We start from the raw sequence: 21,192 nt of genomic DNA on the forward strand, positions 1-21,192 counted from the left end.
ATTATTATTTACGACACGTCAGACTGACGGAGCTGATATTTTTAGTCGTGAATCGAATCCATATGAATGTATGTACGGTGTATAATTTTCGATTAGATCAGTTATTACTGGCTTATCTGCATCAGATTGGTAGCAAATTTTAAATATGCCGCAGCACCATGTTATCGTTGAAATTACAGGAATTTCTGTATAAATCACTGCGAAATTTCGTACCTGCAAAATAATGTTGGACGGGAATATATCTAACACAAACATATTCAACAACATCGTGGCTCTAGCACGTACAAACATGTCTACAATAAAAGTAAATCGAAGTTTTAACCATGTTGTAATTGTTTAAGTTTATAACCGAGATAAGTTCACTTGAACTAGTTGCGGGTAATAAAAATTTTAATGCAAAACCTTGTTCTATATTTAGTCGATGATTGTATGAAAAAGGTATGAAGAAACAGCTGCACATATTGACTCAATCTGATATCGACTGCGTTACTACTGGATCGGACATCGAAATTGAACTTTGAATAATTTGAATATTCGTTGTATCCACACAGGAAAACCGTTTCGTTCCCTATGATTAATGAAAATCGACTAGAAATGTATTTACACTGCCAAGAGAATATAAATGTGTTTTTCGCTTATTGCAAGGATAAGGACTTGATTGATTGATTTCCTGCAGTTCCTTCTGCTGTGTTGTATTGTGTCCTGCTGAGACATATAAATAAATAAATTGTTATATGTGGGCAAATTCTCTAGCTACCACTATTATGTTGTCAAAAACTACCAATAGAGACAATAAAGGAAATTTTTTTAATTTCACATTAAATATATATATTAATTTTGATAGAATTTTTTCTTTTCGAGATTTTCGACTTTGTACTAACTTTATAATTAAAATTTTACAAGTCGATTTAATATTTTATTAAAAACACCTTTTTAAATATCAAATTAATAGCCATAACAGGTGTATAGATTTTTATATTTTAAAATTAAATTTAATTATAGTATGTTTGTCGTTTTATGTTTGAAATTTACCTATAAAAATTTATTAAAACAAATGTTTATTAAACGTTAAAAAGTGGAATAAATTTTTTATTGGATTAGCTGCGCATTCGCCATTTTTAACAACAGTTGTAAAAATGGTGGATGCGAAACAAAAAACTTAATTAAAATATTCAAATGAATTAGGATAGGATATTTGAAAACATAAAATTAATTGCCTTTTGGATGTAGTTATATTTATACAATTTGTTTGTGCATTCACGATGTTTAAACATTTATTAAACATCAAAATCGTATTTTTTATAGTAATTTAAAGGTTACTTTACTGATTAATTAAAAAAAATTAAATAGTACTTGTTAAAAATGGATCTAACAGTGGATAAAATAAGTTACTTTTAATATAATCAACTTATTCTTAGAATTTGTTTAATAATAATTAATTATCGGATTTGTTGCGCATTCGCCATTTTTAATAACAGTTGTAAAAATGGTGAATGCGCAACAAAAAACTTAAATAAAATATTCAAATGAATTAGGATAAGATATTTGAAAACATAAAATTAATTGCCTTTTGGATGTAGTTGTAATTATACAATTTGTTTGTGCATTCACGATGTTTAAACATTTATTAAACATCAAAATCATATTTTTTATAGTAATTTAAAGGTTTCTTTACTGATTAATTGAAAAAAATTAAATAGTACTTGTTAAAAATGGATCTAACAGTGGATAAAATAAGTTACTTTTAATATAATCAACTTATTCTTAGAATTTGTTTAATAGTAACTAATTATTGGATTTACTGCGCATTCGCCATTTTTAACAACAGTTGTAAAAATGGTGGATGCGAAACAAAAAACTTAATTAAAATATTCAAATGAATTAGGATAAGATATTTGAAAACATAAAATTAATTGCCTTTTGGATGTAGTTATAATTATACAATTTGTTTGTGCATTCACGATGTTTAAACATTTATTAAACATCAAAATCATACTTTTTATAGTATTTTAAAGGTTACTTTACTGATTTATTAAAAAAAATTAAATAGCACCTGTTAAAAATGGATCTAACAGAGGATAAAATAAATTACTTTTAATATAATCAACTTATTCTTAGAATTTGTTTAATAGTAATTAATTATTAAAAATATTGAAAAGCATTTTGTTTAATTTTATAGACCAAACATTTCATTAATTATTTTGACTCTAATTTAAAACATTTAAACAATAAAAACCAATTTGTGCACCCCATCAAAAAATTAATCAAAGAAGTTGAGAAGTTGATCTCTTCGCCTGCGAAAACCAATCGGAATTTGTGCGACAATCCCAAGAAACCGGATCGTAGATCCGACTGCATCAATCCAAGTTCGCGGATTAACCCCGTGGGACGCAACGCGGAGATTGCGGGGGGTGGGAGTCGAATGGAAAAGATATTCACTGCGCACAGCGTGGAAGTTATTCGAGTGCGTGTACATGACGTGATTATAACAGGAGTGATATTTCAGCGTTATTGTGGCCATTTCTCAAGGCGCACCCCCCGTTGATGATCCCCGCGACATTCGCTCATCCGTGGGGCTGAATCAACGTCGCAGACGCCGCGACGGAGCACCGGAAAGGCCCTTATTTATGGGGGTTGTACGGACGTACGTTGTCTTAACATGAACACACTGGATTATAGCGTTTCCTGGTCGTGAGCAGTCGTGGGCAGAGTAAATATGACAGCAATCAACCCTATTGTCACTGCTTTACAATAAATTATATTGTACACTGGTTTTTTGAATTCGATGACAGCACCGAAGGAAATAATACTCTGATTTTTTTGTCTAAATATTTGATCAGACATGATTTAAGTTTGTCATTTATTATATCATTTAATAATGTGTATGATATTGTTTATTTAATGGGAAATTAAGTGGACTTTTAACGATGGACATAAAAAATTCATGTCATAAATTCTTGATTGCCTGTTGTAAATCATTCAATTTTCAATAATTATTAGCCAAGTAGTTACATATTAAATTTTTATTAAGTATTATAATATAATATTAATTAAATGATTTTATTGTTATCAATCATAAACGACATATTATTGTAACAAGTATTTTTCATAAATAAACCCAACAATGTGACGTTTCAATTTAAGTTTTCCAAGCAAACGCCTTTCCAATAATTTTAATAAACATTTGCACACAAAACACGTCCCATAAATATTCACTTCTTTCATTGCGCCCAGCTGCAGCATCCCCTCAACCCGTTACCGAGATTACCCGCATGTAAACCGGGGTGGAATCGCGTCCGGGCCGGTTTTTCCCATCCGGACGGCCGTAACGCCGAAAGGCAAATCTTCCGTGTTGGATTTTATTGTCCGAAAGGCAGTTCGGGAAAGAACAACAAGCGGCATCCCCGTTGAACTTTCATCGATCTGTTTGTGGCCCAGGCTTAATGGGGACGTTACGGTGGGATGTGCGGTCTGACTTTCCGCAAAGGTCAAAAAATATCGCGACATTCATTTTTACGTTCCCGCTTTATTGGGATGGATAATGAAACGTGGGGTTAATTATAAGGGAATTTGAGGGCCCGGCACTTTATTTATTTGTCTCGGCAGGATATAATAGCTTCCGGATACGGTGCTGAGCAATTTAGGGGTCCATATGTGGCAGTATTAATTTAAATTAAAATATATTAAATATATTTAATTTAATATTAAAAACAAATTAATTTAGATATATTAATTTATTTAAAAAAAACTAAAATATTTAATTTAAATTAAATAAAATTTAATATATTTACTTTAAAATTAAAAAAATATAATATATTAATTTAAATAAAATTAATTAAATATTTAATTTAAAATTTATAAAATATTTAAATTAATTTAATAAGTAACAATCAGATTTTGTCAAAAATAAAAAAACATAAAATATTTACTTTAAAATTAAAAATATTATAATGTATTAATTTAAATTAAAAAAATAAATATTTAATTTAAAATTAAAAATATATTAATATGTCTAATTTGAAATAAAAAATTTATAAAATATTTAATTTAATTTAATAAGTAACAATCAGATTTTGTCAAAAATAAAAAAAAACATAAAATATTTACATTAAAATTAAAAATATTATAATGTATTAATTTAAATTAAAAAAAAAATAAATATTTAATTTAAAATTAAAAAAAAATTAATTTATCTAATTTAAAATAAAAAAATTATAAAATATTTACTTTTGTCAAAAATAAAAAAAAAAACATAAAATATTTACTTTAAAATTAAAAATATTATAATGTATTAATTTAAATTAAAAAAATAAATATTTAATTTAAAATTAAAAAAATATTAATGTCTAATTTAAAATAAAAAATTTATAAAATATTTACTTTAAAATTAAAAATATTATAATGTATTAATTTAAATTAAAAAAATAAATATTTAATTTAAAATTAAAAAAATATTAATGTCTAATTTAAAATAAAAAATTTATAAAATATTTAAATTAATTTAATAAAAAAAAAGACATAAAATATTTACATTAAAATTAAAAATATTATAATGTATTAATTTAAATTAAAAAAATAAATATTTAATTTAAAATTAAAATAAATTTAATTTATCTAATTTAAAATAAAAAATTTATAAAATATTTAAATTAATTTAATAACAATAAAATTTTGTCAAAAATAAAAAAAAACATAAAATATTTATTTTTGTCAAAAATAAAAAAAAAGCTAAAATATTTACTTTAAAATTAAAAATATTATAATGTATTAATTTAAATTAAAAAAATAAATATTTAATTTAAAATTAAAAAAATATTAATTTGTCTAATTTAAAATAAAAAATTTATAAAATATTTAAATTAATTTAATAAGTAACAATCAGATTTTGTCAAAAATAAAAAAACATAAAATATTTACTTTAAAATTAAAAATATTATAATGTATTAATTTAAATTAAAAAAATAAATATTTAATTTAAAATTAAAAAAATATTAATATGTCTAATTTAAAATAAAAAATTTATAAAATATTTAATTTAATTTAATTTTAAGTGTCAATCAGATTTTGTCAAAAATAAAAAATATATATGAAAATATGAAATATTTAATTTAAATTTATTTAAAATTCTTGTTCTTCATATTTTTGAGTTTATTTTCTTCTTTTTATGAGGTTTTAAGAACGTCGAAAAATGTATTCTTGTAAAAATTTGACAGGTAGTTTTTAAACAATAAACCTATTTTATTATTTACTTCTTTTTTTTAATATTAATAATTTCTATTTAATTACTTATTAAATTTCAGTATTATTTTACATTTCTAAAAAATTTTTTAGGTAAATATCTTATTATAACTTTATTTTAGTTATACTAAAGAGAGTTTATAATTTAATTAACAGCAAAATTCATGTGGTAACATATTATATGCAACCATAAAGTCCTTAGTCGTGACATTTAAAACCACTTGTCCAATTTACAGAAATTTTTAGACGGAATAACAAAATTAAAAAACCCAAATTGAGTACGGACCCGCCACTCGAACTGAGCCGAACCGAAAGAATAGCCGGGGGTGGACCGATGATAAAACCACTTCCCGTGTAACGGGTGGCCGTGCACAGATACAATAATGGAGTGCCTCTTCACGTGCAACTCCACCGAATCGATCCGGAGTCGCGGTTGCGAAATCACGTCCAACATCCACGTCCCGGCAATTAGTCAGGCCGGACTCCGGAGTCCGGTCTCAAAGGTTCGGCGTGTCCACTTCGCGTTCATTTCAAGTCCGGAGTGGATGTCGGTGTAAAGAATTCTTCGTTTACTGTTTCGGCTTTTAAAATTTCATAATGTATGTGTTCCGGTTTTCTTTTTTCGTTGTTAATTAACTGTATCGACTTGGGTGGGGATACTAATTAGGGCTGCATCAGTTGGGGGTTATTTTTAGCTCCGGCCTTGGCGCGTCTTGTTTCGTGAAGGGTTAGTTGGTAATTTATGATGCAATATGTTGTATGTCGGTATCAATATATGGATTCAACGGAAAATATACATAAAATATAGATTTATGGGCTTAAACTTCCTGAAATCCATTTAAAATGTGGCTGCAAAATAATATGAAATACTTGTTATAAATTTTAATAAACGTTAATTATAAAAATTTGTTCCAGTTTTTAAATTATAATTAAATTTTAAATAATTATAAAATTTTAACTTTAAAGTTTAAAAAATAAAATATAAAATTAGGAGAGAAAGCTTTGATTATAAAACCAATTTACAGTAAATAGATTAACTTCTCAACTTTGATTAATTTTTAAATGAGTTACTTAAATACAACATCAACAGTAAAATTAATTTTGCAGTTCTTTAACGTAGAATCAGAAAAAAAATGTAATATTTGATCTTTAAACTTTAAAACAAAAATATAGAGAAAGTAGATAATTTGCTAAAATTGCCATATTTTTTTCTACAGTAAAAAAAATTTATTCCACCTTTATAAATTAAAGTATTTGTATTTTTTTAATATATTCAAAACATAAAAATGTATAAATTTATTTAAAAACAAAGTATACAATACAATTTCTTTTATTGATTAAATTTTTAATATTTTAATGACAATTATCATTTAATGTATGTGCCAGATTAAAAACAAATTATACTGCAACAAAGATAAATAAGTGGTGTATACTCCAAACGAAAAATGATTATCTCCTTTATTCCACCTCATGATTTTATAAACAGTCTAAATTTTTACGACGACCATGATATTGTATATTACCATCATAAAATTTCGTATATTGCAGTTTAATGTTATTATTTTTTAGATAACATGTTACTGCACACAATATATTTTACAAGTTTAGTCGTAAATAAGAGTGTAATAAAGGTTTTTTTGGTATGAATAAAGTTTTTGAGTTGTCAGTCTGTAAAATGAACGATAAAAATGTGCTACAGGTTTTTTTTTTTAATATAAGGTAATTTATTTTGTTATATGACTCAAATAATTTTTATTATTTGGAAAATTATTCATTAAAATTATATAGTGGTGTAATAATTTAGTAATTTAATAATGAAATTTAATAAACAGACTAATTTATTGATTTTAACTTATGTACACACAAATTAATTAATTAATTAATTTTGCATATTGTAATATGTTCTACTCCCTGTTCGACTTATTTATATTTTTAATAATGAAGATAATATGTTCTTAATAACATTTTCAATTAGAATGCTTATATTATTTTGAAAGCTTTGTTAAGGCACTGAGCTGAAGGAAGGAATTCTGAAGAAAATTTCAGGAGTATTAAATAACTTCAATAAAGCACAAATATTTATAATAAAATATGTATTATATAAAATCTTTGTTGATGTTCTTAATAATATTTTCAATTAGAATGTTTATATTATTTTGAAAGCTTTGTTAAGGCACTTAGCTAAAGGAAGGAATTCTGAAGAAAATTTCGGGAGTATTAAATAATTTCAATAAAGCACAAATATTTATAATAAAATATGTATTATATAAAATCTTTGTTGATGTTCTTAATGATATTTTCAATTAGAATGTTTATATTATTTTGAAAGCTTTGTTAAGGCACTTAGCTAAAGGAAGGAATTCTGAAGAAAATTTCAGGAGTATTAAATAATTTCAATAAAGCACAAATATTTATAATAAAATATGTATTATATAAAATCTTTGTTGATGTTCTTAATGATATTTTCAATTAGAATGTTTATATTATTTTGAAAGCTTTGTTAAGGCACTTAGCTAAAGGAAGGAATTCTGAAGAAAATTTCAGGAGTATTAAATAATTTCAATAAAGCACAAATATTTATAATAAAATATGTATTATATAAAATCTTTGTTGATGTTCTTAATGATATTTTCAATTAGAATGTTTATATTATTTTGAAAGCTTTGTTAAGGCACTTAGCTAAAGGAAGGAATTCTGAAGAAAATTTCAGGAGTATTAAATAATTTCAATAAAGCACAAATATTTATAATAAAATATGTATTATATAAAATCTTTGTTGATGTTCTTAATAATATTTTCAATTAGAATGTTTATATTATTTTGAAAGCTTTGTTAAGGCACTGAGCTGAAGGAAGGAATTCTGAAGAAAATTTCAGGAGTATTAAATAACTTGAATAAAACACAAATATTTATAATAAAATATGTATTATATAAAATCTTTGTTGAAAGAAAATTGCATCATTGGGTCTCAAGAAAGTCCATTTAAGTGCAAATGGTTTTCATCCAGGTATAAATAACAAAGTTCCACAGTGACACCCTCAAATAGAACTTTCCATTCGTCTCCATTTACTAAATAAAAGTTTTCCTTTCCATGTATAAGAAAAAATAGTTCTTGCTGTTGTGCACGTTGGCATTTACTTAATAAAAATAATAAAATACAACTTTCTAGTGAAGTATTTATTGTTCTTGCCCACACGACGGGTTTCCGCCGTCGACCCCATAATTTCCAATCGTCCCAACTCGTCGCAACTCCGTTCCGTGTGGGCGATGTTTTTCCAATGTTAAGTAACATAATGGAAGTTGTTGTGGCCGCAAAACTCCAACGCATTATGCCAAATATGCGCATTCGAGGCGGGTTCCTACGCAATTGTTCAACGCCGTCGGGCATGAATTAAATTTCGTGTTTCATGCACGGGACCATTGTTCCGTGCTTTTGTCTTGTGTGCAATCCGAACGAGATAATGGACAATTATTTTGTCTGCAATTCGGTTTGTGTAACAGCTGAAACGTGGACGAACGTGCAGCAGTTCAAACATTTCATTTCTGGTTGATGTAGTGGCGGATAAGATGCGGAACTCCCCGGCAAATACCTCGAAAGTCGAACAAATCGACGTCGTTACTTTCAATAATACCCTCGATTTCGGAAATTTCGGCTATTATTTCTGGGGCGCCGTATATTCATTCGGGATTACCTTTATCGGTGGACGAGATTCGGGGCCTTAATCTGGATGCATAAGGAACATTTTTCGTTATCATTACCAACTCGCAAAAACATATATCACTGGAAGTTTGATTTTGTATCCTTATTGAAAAAGTTTTAGTAGTATTCGACTTTTTATTTACGATTTAAGTTTCGAAGGTATCGAGCATAAATTTTAAAACTTGTAATACTCAAAAGTAAAATTTTTAGACCAAAAAAAACTTAATACCTTATTTTAATTTAATTTTGTCACCAGATCATAGACAAAACCTGATAAAATCTGAAATGTGTTTCACCTTTATAATCAATTAGAACACAAATATTTTAGGCGCCCCAATAACGAAGCTAATGGAGCAGGCACCGGTTGACCTGTTTCACTTAAGACCAGCCGTCCCTCCTCCCGAAGAACTGACGACCTACCCATGTAAATGACGGCCGTCGCGGCGGAGCAACAAAAGTCAGCAACCAAATGTAGCCTTCTCTCTCAGCCTCCAACTCTATCGATTACCCGAAGTCCGACATCAAAAACACGACGTGTTTGGGCCTTGATGCATGGGCGTTACAAGACTTTTAACCGCTGCGTTGCCCACAGAACTTCGGGATGCGTGACAAGGACAAAAGGAAGGAGGATCCTTTAATCCCAACGTGTTGGGTTTCGTGTATTTAAATGTCTTTGTAAATCGGACATAAGTTTTCCTTTTTTCCTTAGAAGATTCTCAGACTTCCTATAAATATAAATTAACTCGATTTCCAATGGTTTACACAAAAATGTCACTCATATTTTTGAAAACTGGATAAACATGATGGTTTTTGGTTTATTGGTCTGTAAAAACATTATTTTTTATGGTGTTTTAGTCTTAGAAAAAATGTAGAAGATAGAAGGAGAATATATTTTTCATTGTAGAATCATTATTATGTAAAAATTGTTAAGAATTCTCAGGATTAGTTTCCTATCAATTAATAATATTTATATTATTTTGAAAGCTTCGTTAAAGCACTGACCTAAAGGAAGGAATTCTGAAGAAAATTTCAGGAGTATTAAACAACTACAATAAACTAATAATATTTATAATAAAATAAGTATTATATAAAGTTCCACTTGTTTCCATTTTTAATATTGAAGATAATGTGTTGTTAATAACATTTTGAATTAGAATGATAATATTACTTTGAAAACTTCGTTAAAGCACTGACCTAAATGAAGGAATTCTGAAGAAATTTTCAGGAGGATTAAATAACTACAATAAACCAATAATATTTATAATAAACTATGTATTATATAAAGTTCCACTTGTTTCCATTTTTAATATTGAAGATAATGTGTTGTTAATAACATTTTGAATTAGAATCATTATATTACTTTGAAAGCTTCGTTAAAGCACTGACCTAAAGGAAGGAATTCTGAAGAAAATTTCAGAAGTATTAAACAACTAAAATAAACCAATAATATTTGTAATAAAATATGTATTATATAAAGTTTGGCTTGTTTCCATTTTTAATATCGAAAAACATGTGTTGTTAATAACATTTTGAATTAGAATGAATATATTAATTTGAAAGTTTCGTTAAAGCACTGACCTAAAGGAAGGAATATTCAAGAAAATTTCAGGAGTACTAAACTACAACAAACCAAAAATATTGTGAATAAAAAGCATTTTTTATAACATCTTTTTATATGATTTAACATCAATATATTATAATTTTTTGGCTAAATGAATATATTTATCAAAAGCTTGATACTAGATTTATCTCAATAGACTCTAAAGAAGTTTATAATCTAATGTAATTATCTAAATGTGTTGTGATTCATATACTTAAAAGCCCTGCAAGAATTGATGTAAATTGTTGATGATTTACTGGCTGTAAAAATAGCCTGCACATTTCCTGCCGGGAGCCTCACATTTCCTCCCCCAAGAAAAACAACACTCGACGTATAATTTTCCTAAAAATAAAAAAAATCAACTCGACCTCTCGATAATAAGGGCAATTTATCGTCGTCTAGCAAAATCATATTTCACCTACGAAGAAAAACAACGCTATCCTCGGACAAATCTAACATACCATCAATCATAAACGAGGAAAGATTGCAGTGTCCTAGGCAATGAAAAAAATGCCAGTGAGGATCGGGTGTCGCGATAAACCCCCCCAACATCAAAAGCAATTGATTTATTGCACTTCCGGAAATGAGAGGGTCAGCAGGAAGGGTTTTCAGGGAGTTCAAGGTCAGTGGTGATGTTCAATGATAACGTATGATTTTATTTAATGAAACTTTGGTGTTGTGATGGAAATGAGCTCAAGATTAAATTTCGTCAGGTCGACGACATTATTTGCCCGGTCATTATCTGGATATTTTTCTGACGGGTCCATTAGATTAATTGTTTTTAAATTTACTTACAGAGGGGCTTAATTTTAACATGGAAGTTATTAATATCGGAACGGCGAGCGTGGTGAATGATTAATTACTTTAATTAATGTTCTGGAAAATTGGATATACAATATTCAAGGCGGCTTCTTTGGGTGATTATTTAATTTTGTTCTTGTAACTTCTGTAAGAAAAGAAATGGGCGTAAAATAACTTTTATTTGATTAAAGAGTTTGGGAGTTAAATCGACTTCTCTCGATTGTTACCCTTGTAAAATTTAACACATTCTTAAATCCAATTAGAAGTGTTAAGTCTTCATCCTGGTAAAAGGCAATTTCTATTTGAACAAAGGAAATCTTAGTGTTAGGTTTTTATGTTTAAATAAAAGGTAATTTCAGAAGTTCAGTAGCACGTAATCTCAAGGACCTGAAAGTAAAACCATCTAAAACTCAGTTAAGGATTTTCTTTCAGTTGATGAAGTTACAGATGTATAATTGCTTTAATTTAGATTATAATTTTATCACTACTCTATTGTGTTACAATAATTTCATTAATGGAACACCAGATTATTATTAAAAAATAATTTTCTAATTATATTCTAATTTTTTATTTATTTATATGAAGATCTTTTCAATTTATTGGTGTATAACTTTTTAAATGTGAAATATAACCTTGTTAGTAAAGCCACTTCCTGAAAGGTTAATTGAATTAAGTCCTTCAGGAACAAAAATATTTTTAAAGACATCCAATTAGGGGTGCGTGACAAATTAAATAAACAATATCATAACAGCAACATTAACCCATCGATCCGACTCGTCCTCGTAATCCTTTCCGAGGACAAAACTTCAGTCCTGTTTACCTGAATTACTCCCACAAAAAACTAATTGTATTACACGACCAAATTTTCTGTGATTGACACTTCGATGTGGCCGATAGTCCGACCAATTAACGCACAATGAAGCTGTTGGGTGACCTTTTGGGAGGTCGACGTAAATATTGGTGAAGGTGCGACCGTTCCGAATGTGGGTTACCGTTACGTTTGCGCCGCGGAAGGTTAATTAAATCATCCCCTTAGATGCGTACGTTGCAAATCCTCCGACCCTCCTCCCTCTGTTTTGGGAACACGATAAACATTTCACGTCTTGTTAATTCTAAATTTGGTTTTGGGTCCGGCGGGGTGTTATAAGAAGTTCATTTGTCTAGTCTTGCATACTAATATGGAATTAAGAAATCGATACAGTTTGCATTGGGGCACATCTAGTGTTATGTTTTGGGGTGGAAATTATATACTTAACATTAATTAAGGAGATTTATGAAACAACCTTAAAATACCCGAATAATAAATCCTATTTATATTAAAATCACATTTTAATATTATTAAAAAAAAACCAAAGATGCTCTTGAAACATCTTATAGCTTTGATAATCAATATTCAACTACTCATTTGCTGAGCAGAATAGGGTGGGAAAAGGGGGAACCCCCAGAATCTATAATAAATAATGTTATTTAAAATCAACTATTAAAAGTTATTATAAGCAGCTTTATAATTTCTAGGAAATACTGCTAAAAGTTTTAACAATCATAATCCTACATTAAATTTTCCAGAATTGAATGTGGTTTATCAAAAGTTTGCTTTCTGTACTATTTGTGTAATTAATTTTCAGGTTTAAACTGCATAATATTATTGTTTGAAGAAATTTAGCTTTAATAATACCAAATTTCAATTTTTTCCCTTAAAAAACTGCAGTACCTCAAATTTAAATTTAAAAAATTGTTTTTTACACATATTTCCTTATTGAGCCCCAATTTCGGCCAGCTGTTTTAAAAACACTCTGTAAATTATTTATAATTATTAACATATTAACAAATTTTGTTCCACAATGTAAAATTTGTCTTATTGAGTTTCGATAACATAATAATAAATAATCAAAAAATATTACAAAAGTTAATTAAAATAACAATTCAATTTTACCTGTTACATAATAATTAATCAAGAAGAATTTCTTTTTTAATTTTCCTTTTATTGAAAGTTTTAACTAAAGCTTTTACAAGTTTGTTAAGTAATTAATTTTTTACTAGTTTACTCTGTAAATCAATTTTACTTACAACTTAAATGAAATATCAAAGATTTCATTGCATTGTTTAGCCCCAATAATAAAAGAAAGGCTTTATTTACTATTATTATTAAATTTACATAACCCAACCTGAATAAAATATATGGAAGCTTTTTTTATACCCTGCTTAAAATATATTTTTTTTGATGTCACATTTTAGTACGCCATAAATAAACAGGACAATGAATGCTTCCATTGTGAAGACATCAAAAACCGTTTGTATTTTTCCTCAAAACATCCAGTCTGTAGTTTCATTGTGTGTAAACAAACTTTGTATACATTGAGCCCCTAAAAAACTGCAAAAGGATTATGTTGCCAGGACAAAATCGATATGTTAACGTAGCCGTATTAATGGCATTCAATGCTGCAACTGCGTCTTCTAATTTTGCATCAGAACCAACAAAATTCGGCACCGAAAGTCAGCATGAACATGAAATCTTCCTTCGTGTAACCTCCAGGACTATGGACGAAGACGTCACACGTTCGACATCCATAAATAACGACGAAATTATGGAATCAACGAAAGAACCCACATGTGGCCTGTCGGAATAAATCAGTTTTAAATTGAAACTTCAATATTTACCGTACGGGTCTTACGTTCCGGGCAATCGAATCCCGGATTATCGGAGGGAAATAAGGAACAGTGCGAGGATTGTGGGCCGTTATTTATTCCTGTCTCGTACGTTTTTATTATTTCCAATCGTAATTGTTTCGATTAGGTACATCAAAACATTAACATGAAATCTATTTATAGGCTGATCAATGGAACACTAATAGTCAGATTGACTAGGGGAGGTAAATTTCAGCTGGAGGTTGACGAGTTAATTACAAGTGACAGTCAAATTTACAAATTAACTTTAAAAAGACGCTTAGCTTCGACCTTATTCAAAAAATACGATCATGAATTAAAGACTTGTAGGTGTTTTCTAGGAAGGAAGTCGTAAACAACTTTGCGGATGTGGCAAAGCTCACGCGACATCATAAAGTCCTATTTTGTTAGCTTTGCGATTAATAAATGAGTTTTGACGAGGTCTGATTTAAAGGATTTACGGTCTTTACTTAGACTGTAATAAAAGTGTTTTGTTATTGCACCCCTTACATCACGAAGCAGCTCAAAAATGAACTAGTTACTCTTTTAATATCCATAAAGTCTTAAGAGTTGTTTCCAATGGAGCAATTAAGCTAATAAATCCATTTTGATGGGTTGTCCTCATTAAATACGTATGACATTTAATCTAATTGGTTTAAATATCAGCTTGTGCGGCGTTTGACAACCTCTGGGGGCATGTTTCACCAGACAATGGTTAATGTAATTATGGCATTATTACTCGAACTGAAGCTTGAGTCCTGTAATTTGGGTTGATCTTCTGACCTTATCAAAATGTTTGTAACCAAATATTAACACGTTACGTTGTACTTTAGTACAATCCGACGTTATTGATTCACTCCAATTATCCCCCCAAAGTGAAGGGACGAATCGCAAAGATTTCTTTAACAGATTCCTTTGATTGGAAAAAAGGACGGCGAAATACTCTGGCGGAGAAGTCTCTTAAAAGGAATTAGGTCAAATTAAGAACAGAATGGCAATTAAGGGGAGCCACTGTGGTGGCTAAATTGGGGCCACTGGAAAAACGCACTTAATGGAGAATGACAAATATTTGTTACTAAGTAGACAGTTTTTACAAAAGGTTACTCTGTTAATGAACAGTTTTTATACCAATCAAGCAAATGTAATAAAAGTGCTATGGACAATGTACCCTTCTCTGTAATTCTATTTGTATCTTAAAACTATATCCATTAAAGTCGAATTACAAATAAAAAGTTTTTCCATCTTAATTGGGTCATACTGTATAACGTTTGTAATTAAAGTAATTATTATACTTGAATAACCAAATTGGTACTAGTTCCTTTTAGTACTGATAAATAATTCACATAGGTTGTCAACTAGAACATTATCTACGTTTATTTGTAAATAATTAACTCACTAATTAGACATGTTAGTATAAACCCTTTGATCGAAGCATGGAGTTATTAATTAGCACACATTGACAACTGCATATAAACTGTTATATAAAAATACTGTATGGATAATGTGACGTGCCATCAATAACATTCGTATAATGCGATGCTCCTTTAAATTCCCCCATATTTGTATGTGACATGTGTATTTGCACCTGACGCCAATCAATAATAATGTTGCACATGGTCTTGAAGCCCGCATTTTATTTATACATCATCTCGAATAAATCCCACACTTAGGCACGACAGTTTAGGTCATCAGTTTAAGCGCATATTCGACAGTTTAGGCAGATCTAAAGCGATACCAGTGCGCAAATGGGTCTTATCGACTTCATAAATGCCGAATCCCCAACGAGATAAACTGCATATATCACTTTAAAGCACACAAAACGGACACAATGGCCGCAAGATTCAATACCCTTGAATACAAAATCAATCTGGTTATCTCAGGAAGGAAATAAAAGACTCATACTAAAGGCTAAAAACTTTATTTATTATTAGTAATTATTAAATAGTTGGGGCCCTTCTGTACCAAAATCGGGCCCTGAAGTCGTCGGAGCAAGTCAAAAATGCCGCCTGGGTGGGGGAATGTACGATCCATCTGACCGCCCCGTTGTGGCCCAGACTCATCAACTTCTTCCTGGAGGCGTTCCTTGAGTTCCACGTGCACAACGAGGTAGTAGCTTCGTCCGGGAACAAAACGTAGTCTTCTGTGTGATTAAAGACTGCTTGCGCCTCGTATTCTTGTTTGCCTGTGGTGCCAGCCCCCGTGTAGGCTATAAGGCACCTGCTGGTGTTCAGCTCCCACAGTTTGCAAATAGAATTTTTGCCCGCTGACAGGATGTACTTCCCGTTCTTGGAGAACTGTACGGAACACACTTCCAGCCCGTCGTGGGCCTTGGGGAAGGTATTGATGCAACGATTGGTGATTCCGTCCCACAGTTTGATGGTACCGTCCTTGCTGGCGGTGGCAAAGACTCGGGCATTCGACGACCAAGTAAGGCAAGTTACTGCTTTGGTGTGTTGGTGCTTTGGGAACGGACAAACGAAACACTGAGTCGTGTTCACGTCGTACATTCTCACCACTGGGTGTTCTGTTGCTACTATCATGTGGTCTCCTGTTGGGTGGAACGACAACGCATGTACCGGCTCCACTTCCTAACAAAATAACACTTTTTGTGCTTAAGATAATTAATGAATAAATGAGTGACTCACCGCTATGGTTTTGAAGGCTTTTTTAACGTTGGCTTTGGATATATCGAACAACTTTATGGTGGCATCTTTGGAGCCGGAACACAAAATTTGGGCCTTAGGGTGGAATTCCAAACAAGTAACCTCCTCCATGTGGTCATAAATCGTCCTGATGACGGGATGGCCTTGTTGTTCTATCCTGGAGGGGTCCATGTCGTCTGTGGAAGACTTTGCCACCATCCTATCCACGTCCAAAACCTTAATACTGGCATCCACACTTCCTGTGGCCACTAGTTGTCCATCAGCAGTAAAACACCCAGCCCTACAGTTACCCTTGTGAGACGTTACGTAGGCAGTTTCGTATAAGGCGGGCTCCGGAGCGGGCATGTCGGACTCAGACTCAAATTCCAGGTCAAGGGCCGGACCCAGCTTCGTCATGGTGGTTTGTGGTTTCTCATTTTTTTCCTGCTCGTGCTCCAGCCCTCTTAAAACTAAGTGGAAAAGTCGGTCACTGGGGGCGCAGGGTGGCTCTGCCTGTATTGCCGTCGACAAGTTGGTGCCTATTGTTTGGTGACCGTCATAAAATAACTGACTGAAAGTGAGCTAGTTAATATTGATGGATTTTTTAGATTGGTGGGTTTACCTTATTATTAATCTGTATAGAAATTCCCGACTTTTAAGCAAGTTAGTTGGGTCGGGGTCCTCTTCCATTGGGGACGACTGCGGACTTTCACCCATTTTTACGTTTTAATATTTTTATAACAGTCTCTTACGCATTTAATAGTGGGTACGTCCTGGAAATTTATACAATTTAACTCTATAAAGGCTTCCAAATAAATTATGAGAAATATTTCACTGTATTTTTTAGTAACGGCACCGTATAAATCGGTATTGACATAAATACATAAAACAATGTAACTCTCTGTGAACTTTAAAACTAATTTAAACTTTCCGAAGGAGTATGGCCAAGTTTTGGTACAAACAAAAAACAAGCGGACACCATGGAAGATTTAATATCCTTTTTATGATCGTCACCGAATAATGAATTTTTTGAACGATTTTCAAACCCTAAACCGGGGTCGATATTTCTAAATATCGTTCCACAAAACCGTTTATTATTAGCCCAATTCACTATCATCCCATCCCTCCAGCCAAAAAAAATGTTTACGATATTACATTCGTACAGTTTAAATGGACGCAATCACGCATTTTCTTTGGCACGCGATGCGAGGGCGAGGTCCAAGACATAATCCCCCCGTTTTTTATTACTGCATGTCCATTAGGGGGGTCCCATCTTTAATTATTAAAATTAGCCGCGAAGTGTTTTTATTGCTGCGAACTGGGCCACTCAGGAAATACGATTTTATATAGCTGAAACGCTGAAAAAAATAGGACAAGGGTGTTTCGGCAGGAAATCGAGTTAATTCCCGGCGTGATTCAAATTTTAAAACGCCGACATCAAGACACTTTTACACAGGGCCGACGTTGTAAATGGTTGAGTGACGTTGCACATAAAATATTCAATCGGCACACGGCTAATATGATTTTTTCCGATTTGTTCTCGTAAATTCGAGTTTTAGCAGGTCGTATTTCTTAATAATGCGCGGAGGAAATTTAAATTCGCGAAACATGCAGATGCATATCGCACGCTTTCCGACCCGCTACTTTTAAATGAGTGAATATTTCATCATTCTACGTAAGACCTGATCTAATGTATTATTAAAGAGTCGCTGCATGGGAAACGACACTTTTATCTTGAAACGTGGTGGAAACTTTCGCACCGCATTCCGATATCGATTTAATTGATTGAGAACTATTTGTGTCAGAATGTTGCATTCGGTTATTGATCGGGGGAATTTCGAGAATACGGAAGTAGTTTATGAATTTAAAGACGTCAGGGGCTGTTAAACGGGGCTAAGGCATCATAAAAATCTCAATAAAACGATGAAATACTATAAGCATGGGATTTTAAACAGGATTAACAGTAAAATTTTATTATATCACATAAATAAGAAGGGGATTTAGATCAGTGACGTAGATTCCGAGCACATATTTTGCCTTCAAGCACTCTTTTTTTGGTAGTAAAATCTTATATTCTCGTTGCACGATATAGATCAAGAAGCTCTGGTTTTAAAGGGGTAATTAACTATAACGGGAGCGTAGTGTTTGCTCATTTGTCGAATAATACCTACCGAATTATCAGAATGCTCCTTCCATTCCAGTGGAATTCCTCAGATGATAGAACAATTATTACTGATCATTAATTGGAGGTAATGAATGTCAATATATTTGAGCCAAAGACACAAATTATAAAAAATATGGTAAAATTAAAATAAAGATTTAATGTAGAAAATAAGATAATGTACCAATTGAAATTAAAAGATATTGCCAATAAAAATTTAATATACAATGTATAAGACTTTAAAACGCATTAAAACTGATACAACTAGAAAAATACTAAAATGGATCGCTTCTCTCTTTGTGGTGCATCTTTTAAACTTGTTCTATTATAACTTCAGCAATTATAAATAAATATCAAGTTTTAAAATTGCTTGAAGCACGTTGTAGACCTTCTTTTAAGGCATTTTCAGTGCTCACTATAATACTTTAATAATTCGAATAAAATAAGAAAAATGTTTTCCTTGAACTCTTCTCTTTTCTTGATTTATGTTTTTATTCCTGTCACACTAATTGTAGATCCTTTTTATGAAATGAGCTTTAATTTGTCTACTAATTTGTTTGACTCACTCTTCAAGACAGGTTTCAAGTTTGAATGTTCTCCATAAAAAAACAAAATTCGATTCAATTATCTTTATCGGTACATTAAGAATTAATTAAACTAATGTTTATTATAAAAACTGTAATATGTCTTCAAGTTTTCAGCCATTTCATCCTACAAAATTCTTTAATAATTTTTTTAATGTTTTGAAGACATTGGTAGATTTTTCTATGTTTTTCTCAATTGCTAATAACTTTTGATACAAAAGGAAAAAAGTGCATCTAGTAGAAGTATAATTTAATATAATTATACAGTGTTAACCAGAAAAATAGTACATTCAAATTTATTTACGTTTTATGTATGTATTTAACAATATCCTTAATATTTAGAACCACTTTTAGTGAGTAGAAAGAAAGAAAATTGCTGAAGATATAAGTATTTAGAAACAAGTAGAGACATTCAGTATTTTACTAATTAAATATATGACAATGCAAACTTAAAAATGAAATTCAAGTAATCTGCTTTTAAAAAGTTATTAGTTTTACTAAAGATTAATTAAAAAATACATTAAACTGAACAAATATTATCAATTACGTTAGTTTTACTTACTGTAAAAATATAAAATAACTTTTTCATTGGCATTTTTTTAGTGTTCCAGTAAATATTGATTTTATTGTAACCAGATCAAGTCCTACGGGTATTTGTGTCTGAATTTACTTATTTTAGAAGTGCATGAATCTTATATTATTTATTACATATTTAACATAAATAAGTGTAAATAAAGGTTTAATAGTTTGTTTACCGGTAGTTCCAATGTTAAAAACAACATAACCTCACCCCAACATACATACAATTACACACAAATATTGTGACTCAAACTAAATAAATATTTATATAAGAGCTAAACACTATTTAAAACACCGTAATATCACGTAAAACGCAGTAAAACACAGGGAAGGTAAAGTTATTTATTGCTTCGAACAAAAACAACACACATCACTTACTTTAAAATTTACCGTTTGTGAAATTACAGTGAAACTTTATAACATCACCAATTAACAGTAAGTCTCCTAGCTAATTATTAGTTACTAAATGTTGTTATTTAATGTAAAAAATACGTATTTTATTAACTTACCCTGCATGAAAACACAGTTGGCTGTGATCGAGGAAGCGCCACCTAGCGGGTTCTGTCGGTAGCTACGTACGGTTGCCTACTTTATCACTGACCGTGCGGCGCGCTCATCGATTGAATTGAATTCTTTTAAATACTCAACTATTTATAAAAAATTGGTATGCGTATCAAATATTCGAGTATATTTAGTTAAAGAATATGCAAATGCATATTTGAATATATTTTAATTAACTTAGGATTTTTTTTTGTTCTAATATTGTTCATTTATATATACAGGGTGTGTGTATATTGTGCTTTTATATATACAGGGTGTCCTTATATATGTATATACTATTGTCATATAATTTTTATATTTTAATTATTATTCTATTATAAAAATACATTTCAACTATGTATTAGACAAATTATTCGACTAAAAACATTAAACATTGGTTTATTTAATTAAAATTTATGAAATTTAATAAAGGAATAGTATCAGCTTGTCTACTGATTATAAAAGAAAGTGATTAATGACCTTTAAAGTGAAAGAAAGTTCACAAAAAGTTTTAAGAAGTGCCATCACAAAACGTTATCAGTAAAAATGCATTTTCTATCTCCACATCTTAGAGACGCTCCAGTACAATTCATTGCGCCCAATCCATTACAACGACATGTTCTTTGACTCGTGCCTTGAAAGCCTCACACAAGACGGGCCCAACAATAGAGACTGCCGGAGAC

The 21,192-nt window shown here is 30.3% G+C and overlaps 2 protein-coding genes across 3 annotated transcripts in view; one reads left to right on the forward strand and one right to left on the reverse strand.

The window, feature by feature from the left end:
- LOC109598365 (pseudouridine-5'-phosphate glycosidase) overlaps window positions 1-21,192 on the forward strand; it is a 113,693-nt gene that overhangs the window by 13,455 nt on the left and 79,046 nt on the right. The gene's annotated exons all lie outside the window — the stretch shown is intronic.
- Window positions 15,906-20,528, reverse strand: LOC109598366 (cleavage stimulation factor subunit 1-like). Its single transcript, XM_020014260.2, has 4 exons — window positions 20,479-20,528; window positions 17,268-17,418; window positions 16,649-17,216; window positions 15,906-16,591 (listed from the first exon to the last, which is right to left on the reverse strand). Exons 2-4 carry the CDS (start codon window positions 17,360-17,362, stop codon window positions 15,941-15,943), a joined length of 1,314 nt encoding a protein of 437 aa, XP_019869819.1. The 5' UTR covers window positions 17,363-17,418; window positions 20,479-20,528; the 3' UTR covers window positions 15,906-15,940.

This window comes from Aethina tumida, chromosome 4 (genome assembly GCF_024364675.1).
Source record: "Aethina tumida isolate Nest 87 chromosome 4, icAetTumi1.1, whole genome shotgun sequence".
NCBI classification, from domain to species: Eukaryota; Metazoa; Arthropoda; class Insecta; order Coleoptera; family Nitidulidae; genus Aethina; species Aethina tumida.